This window comes from Amborella trichopoda, chromosome 8, assembly GCF_054954075.1.
Source record: "Amborella trichopoda isolate Santa Cruz 75 chromosome 8, AtrichopodaSantaCruz75HAP2 v2.0, whole genome shotgun sequence".
Lineage (NCBI taxonomy): Eukaryota > Viridiplantae > Streptophyta > Magnoliopsida > Amborellales > Amborellaceae > Amborella > Amborella trichopoda.
The window spans coordinates 31,384,183-31,390,365 of NC_142343.1; the positions used below are offsets into that span (position 1 = coordinate 31,384,183).

Below are 6,183 nucleotides of genomic sequence, written 5' to 3' on the forward strand. Positions count from 1 at the left end.
AGTAAATTTGATTTTTGCTTTAGATCAATACATCCAACGTGAGAGTTTGACCGGTTGGACCACCCAATCCAACACAAGCTGGATAACTAGAATCCCGAAGCGCATGAGTAAAAAAGGGAAAGTACTTTCACGGTTCACCAAACATGAGATTTCTTCGATTTTGTTGCTTTTTAATGGGAAACATCTTTAGTGGGCATGGTCTTGCCTCACACTTATGTGACCTTCTTTTTGTCGAATTATCATTGTTGCCTAGCACCACGCAAGGAATCCCATAAAAAGCACTCCTATCTCCGTCATTCATCCAAGGGTTTATCAACTTCAATTATGTGAAAAGAGACGTGTGTACACGTGTATACATTTATGCCCATTATAGAGAGACAATTGGAGAAATAAAAGAGAAAAAATAAATCAATGCACTCATGTTTGTGCTAATGAGGGAATATTTGTTAATGTTTTTTTAAAAAAATATCAATAATAATAAGGGAATGTTTGTTTAGTTGGAAAGCTCTTTTTTTGAAGGCCCAATAATAATTTGTTTTTGAAGAGAACTTTTTCGTAGCGGGAGAAAGTGCTTTCGTACCAAAATAAAGTGTAAATTGGCTTTTTTTTTAAAAGGGTGCAGTTGGCATACGGTTGCATCCGTAGCTGTAGAGGTAAGGTGCACTTTCAAATTTTATAATGGTATATAATTTTGATGTAAAATGTTCTTAGGATTATCTCAAAATCTATTTTTATATTTAATTATAAAATTTTAAATTTAAAAAATCATTAAAATCAACTAGATCTATAAACATGTGAAAATCTTGAAAATGGACGGTGTAGATAATATGTTGTAAAATGCATTATTTCTGAAACTTAAAATCTTTTTATTTTTCATGGTCATACATCTCGATGTCGAGATGATTAATCAAAGGGCTTTTCAACATTAAAACTATCTTTCCGATGGATTTTTGAGGTACATCCGTAGTTCTACATTATAAAGTTGCATCCTTATATAAACTTTTTCCTTTTTAAAAATACATTGTCGACTAAGAATGGAGCTTGAGCTTCCCACGAAAAAAAACATGGGAAAACGATACTCCAGCGGAAAGAACCCCAAGAGAGGTCTTCCCCATGAAACAAACATGGGAAAGCGGTACTCAAGCGAAAAGAGCTCCAAGAAAGTTCTTGCCCGTGAAACAAACGTGTCTAGTATGACTAGGGTTGTTTTGAGTAGTAGTTTTCGCCTAAAGTTTAGTCTTGGGTACGTAAAGATACATTTTTATGTCACAAAGATGCATGGCAGTTCAATTTTGTTTGTTATTGCAACCGTCAACAACTAATAAAATCACGCCAACAACTAGCTGATCAAGAACAAATTCATTTTAGTTTTTTTTTTTTTTTTTTACAGATCATCAATTCTATGCTACTTTTTGAAATAGAAAATCATAAATCATCATCATCATAGCTTTTTACAAACTATTTAGATTGATTATATGAATCTTGGTCTGCCATTTTACTCTATCAATGATCATACTTTTAATAGGGTTATAAGTCTTCATATCCACTGCTTCCAATCATGTTCTTTTGGATCTACCTTGTTATTTTTCAACATGAACTTCTGAATCGACACATTTGGACCATCTCATTCTTTGATACATAAGGGAATCATCCAAAATGCTTCCTACGTCATAGAGAGCATCATCAGAAAGACAGCCCCACTTGCATGAAATGACTTTGATATATCTTAGACACGAAATCCTTGATTACGAATCTCCAAATTATTAATTCCTCTATAAAAAAAAGAAGATTTTTGGGAGAGAGATCAGGTTTCTCATCTTTTGAGGGCATAATTTTAAAGAAAATTAGGGTTTGGAAAGAGAAATGATGTAGTAGGTAATGGCGACAAGGGCCAAAAGAGGTGGACACTCGCCCCAACTCCATTACTGTGAATCTGTGCATAAAGAGAGAGATCCAAAGTGCCATGTGCCGCCGCAAAATTTCGCACATATCTTCAAAGACAAAAGACCAAAATGCCCCAATCTTTTATGATAGGCACTTATTTTTGCCAACTATAATAAATGTCCTATATATATATATTGGATTTTTTGAGATATTGTAACTTTTTTTCTTTTGAGAAGGTTAGATGTTTGACTACTCAAAACATCATAAATACAAGAAGTAAAAAAGTTTACACCTTCAACGTAAACTGTAAAGTAAGGTGCACATCAAAATCCTACTAAAAGGGTTTTTTCTAGGCTGGAACAAGATTCATAGACATAAAAAAAAGGGACTTTTAGTTTTAAAAATAGTTCATCTTCTAACACATTATCTAGACAGTTCATTTTCAAGATTTCATGTGTTTATCAATCTGCTTGATTGTCACCATTCCTAAAACTTTTAATTTCATAACTAGGGGCAACAATATATTTTCATATCATCATAAGGCTTAGTGGCATCAAAAGTACATTTTAGGTATAGTTTTGTGGTGCACCTTACTTCAATAGTATAAGGTTGACACCTTATACAAACGTCACCTATGGAAGGAACATACTAAACAAACTTAAAATTTAAGGGAGTCCTTCAGACACCAGAAGCTTAGACATGAAAACCCCAACAACTGCAATTGCTTCTCTGTACCCATGTGTAAAGGTGATATCGACTTAATTCCCCAAAGCTTGAAACTCCAGATATCACGCTGTTGCACTTTCCACCTTAACTGCCGCTGCTTTGAGTTTGTTCTTTATATGCAACATGATCAAAATTAAATGAGAAGCATATCTAGCAGTTGGGTTACCTGCGACTCCCTCAAACAATAAGTGGCGAACATGGATTTAAAACCCAAAACTCGAGTGATTCATCATTTGCGTCTCGCGATCATCGATCCCAAAAAAAACAAAAGAACAAAAAAAAGGATTTGGAGTCATAGAAATTGTTGAACTGTGTGGACTATCTATTTCAACTCTTGAAAATTTGACAGATTCGGATCCTTTTCAAGACTCCAAATCTATTATTTAAGAGCACAAATGGACTTGCTAGGCTATATGATGATTTTCAATCCCTCAAACCATGATAATCAAGAGTACGCATGCATCCCCGGCCGCGCCTTCACATGTTGCTAAAGATTTGTTGCAATGATATTGGAAGTCGAGATAAATGTTGCATGATAAAGGGCCGGAAAATTCACACCCCCTCGAAGCCCTCACATGTCAAGTTTTGCCAAAAACTTTCCATAAATCCTGAATATACTAAAAGCACAAAGTTCTTGTCAAATTAATTGTTGCAATTACACTGTTATAAGGCCGCAGTTCACTGTCTCTCTCTCACGCAGTCGATAGGATGGAAACACTATTATAAGGATGCACACCAAAAAGGGCTACATAAAAAGCTTAGGGTAACACGTTCAGTTAAACTTATGGAATTTCCCTCAGGTTCATGTTCTAAATATAGAACCGCTATTTTTAAAAAATTTTATATTTTTGCTTTTGTGAGGCAATATGATGTTTTGAACTAACATAACGTCTAATGATGTAATCTATACTTTTGTATGGGGTAGTCCAATATTTCAATCATCATACTAATACACTTAAAAAAAAGAAAAAGTTAAGTATGTGTTAGTTTGATGTATGGAACATCATATTGCTCTATAAAAAAAATCGTTATATTATAGGGCAGTTTGACGTTTCAAACATTGGATCGCCCAAAATATTAAGTAGTTTGATATATTATACATCAGATTGCCCCACAAATGCCAAAAAATTAAAAATAAATAAAGCTATGCGATGTTTAGAAAGGTAAAGCAGGTAATGTTTAGAACATTAAACTAAAGGTAAAACAGGGGAAAAAAAAAAAAAGGACGAACATTGCCGTAAAATTTCTTAAAATATGGATAAAAAGGTAATTCCAAAGTTAAACTCGGTTCCCAACCACACATGGTTTTAGTTGTTTTAGAAAGGTAAAGTGGGCAAGGGCCAAGGAACTCTAGTGGTAAAAAATTTGGGCAAAATGCCTCAATCCTTTCTCTCTTTTCATTGCTTAAAAATTGGGCAAAATGCCTCGATCCTTTCTCTCGAACTTCATGAAATATTTCACGCCATCCACTTTGACATCTAATGATTAGGAGTAATTATGACCTCCTTGTAACAAAGATAAATGATCTCATAGTATACAACCCTTTATTTTTTTAATACAAATTTATCAATATAATAATTCTTTACTGGCATTTGGAAAGAAAGGTCTCAATTGGTTGTTTACTAATGGTGTTTAGAAATTGTACTCGATTTTCTATAGACTTGGTTTCTATGTGTCCAATCCCCCATATGTAGAAACATAAGTCTTTTAATGAATCTATTTTTTAGATGGATTTTAAGACTTATTCTTTAAGGACGTGTAACCTCTAACACAGAGCTCATGAATATGAAAAATAAACAAAATTTTAAAAATTTAAAAAAATAATTTTAATAAGAAAACATTTAAACAATTAGTTTCTAATAATTCTAATAAGAAAACAGGCAGCATATGCAGAAATGCAGTCCAGCAGGCATGAAACAATTTTCCTTTCTCTATTCCTAAGAATTAACGGATTATCATGATCTAGGGTAGAGTAGAGTAGAGGATTTTCTGTTGTCATTTAGAAAATTGATTGAGGATATTCTCGGCACTTTTCCAATGACAAAAGGAAAACGATGAAGTGGATTACCGTCCATGCACGTAAGAACTCGACAAGAGCCCACCGCCCAAACCCCATTCCATACTGTTCCTCTCACTCTTTCCTTCGCCTTTGATGATCTCTCCACCAAGCAGACTTCCTCCCCCCTCCCTCACCAGCTCCTACTTTCTATAAATCTCTCTTACCTCCACCTCCACCTCCACCTCCGCCTCCACCTCCTTCACACACTAAACGCCACCCCCATGGACGGCCTTGATCACGCCATCATGGCGGCCGTCATAAGCCTCGGCGCCACGCCGCCCCCCATGCTCATCCGATCTCTCTCTCTGCAATCTAATCTCCACTTTCACAGGCTCTACCTCCTCGCCAAATCCTCCCACCACTTCAACTGCGCAGTCCGCCGCCTCGAATCCCTCTCTCTCAACCAAAAAACGCAACTAATCGCTACCATCTTTGTCGACCTCCTCAGAACCCTCACCCACTTCCTCCAGACTAGCAAGCCCCAACGCCCCAGTCTCAGCATCTCAGATATCGCTGACTTAGATGCCGGAACTTTGCTCCTCGTGCTATGCGAGGTCCACGAGCAGGAGCTTCGTGGATCAGATTCCAGCCACAGGAAAATGAAGCCTCAAGCCGAGTGGCCCCAGGTTTTGGCCGGAATTATCGCCGGAAAAGTTCTTAGCATGACCGGAATTGGGGTGGGGGGGTCATCTTCTTTTGCTTCACTAGTGATGAGATATGGCCGTTTGCTAGAAGCTATGCAGGGGTTGCTTAGCGCCGGTGGTGTGGGACCAACGTTTGACGACGACACCTGTGAGGGGAGTGGCACGTGCGAGAAGGGTGAGTGTGTGATTTGCACAGAGGAGTTGGGGGTGGGGGCGTGTAGGCTGCCTTGCTCGCACGTGTTTCATCGCCAGTGTATAGGGATGTGGTTAAAAGGAAGGAGCACGTGTCCTTGTTGTAGGTTGGAGCTTGGTGGGTGGGATGTGTACCGCGAGATCGATAGGCAGGTCGGGGTTTTGCTTGGATTTGTGAATGGACGGACCCGATCTAGCTTTGCGTCCTGTGATGGTGAGATGTGAGCAATACGCGATTGCTTTGTATTATGCGTTACTAGCCGACTCCATGTGCTCCATGATTTGAATTCTTTTAAAGTAAATTAAAAGGTTTTTAATTAGCGTGTGGTTTATTATAAGATGTAATTTTGACATCAAAAATTATAGGATGTCTGACATATGTCTGTCGTGGTGATATTTTGTGTTGTCAATTTAATTTATGTGATTAATTTAGATGTCAATCCTAAGTGGCTTTAGAGATACCTAGTTAAAAGCCATAGCGAAAATTTTCCATTGTAAAAAAAATTAATTTATATTATAGCTTCAAATTCAATTATTAATTAAATTTAAAATCATTGGTATAAGAAATTTATTGTTTTTAAAACAAATACTTAAAATTAATTAAAAATATATAATTTACGTAGTATAGATTGAAATTTATTATAAAACTCATATCTATTTTAGAGAAGTTCCCTTAAG

The 6,183-nt window shown here is 36.6% G+C and overlaps 1 protein-coding gene across 1 annotated transcript; it reads left to right on the plus strand.

Annotated features, from left to right (window-relative positions):
- The first annotated feature begins 2,400 nt into the window (after positions 1-2,400).
- Positions 2,401-5,897, plus strand: LOC18423612 (E3 ubiquitin-protein ligase SGR9, amyloplastic). Its single transcript, XM_006828212.4, has one exon. The coding sequence runs from the start codon at positions 4,684-4,686 to the stop codon at positions 5,728-5,730; it is 1,047 nt and encodes a 348-aa protein (XP_006828275.3). The 5' UTR covers positions 2,401-4,683; the 3' UTR covers positions 5,731-5,897.
- The last annotated feature ends 286 nt before the right edge of the window (positions 5,898-6,183 follow it).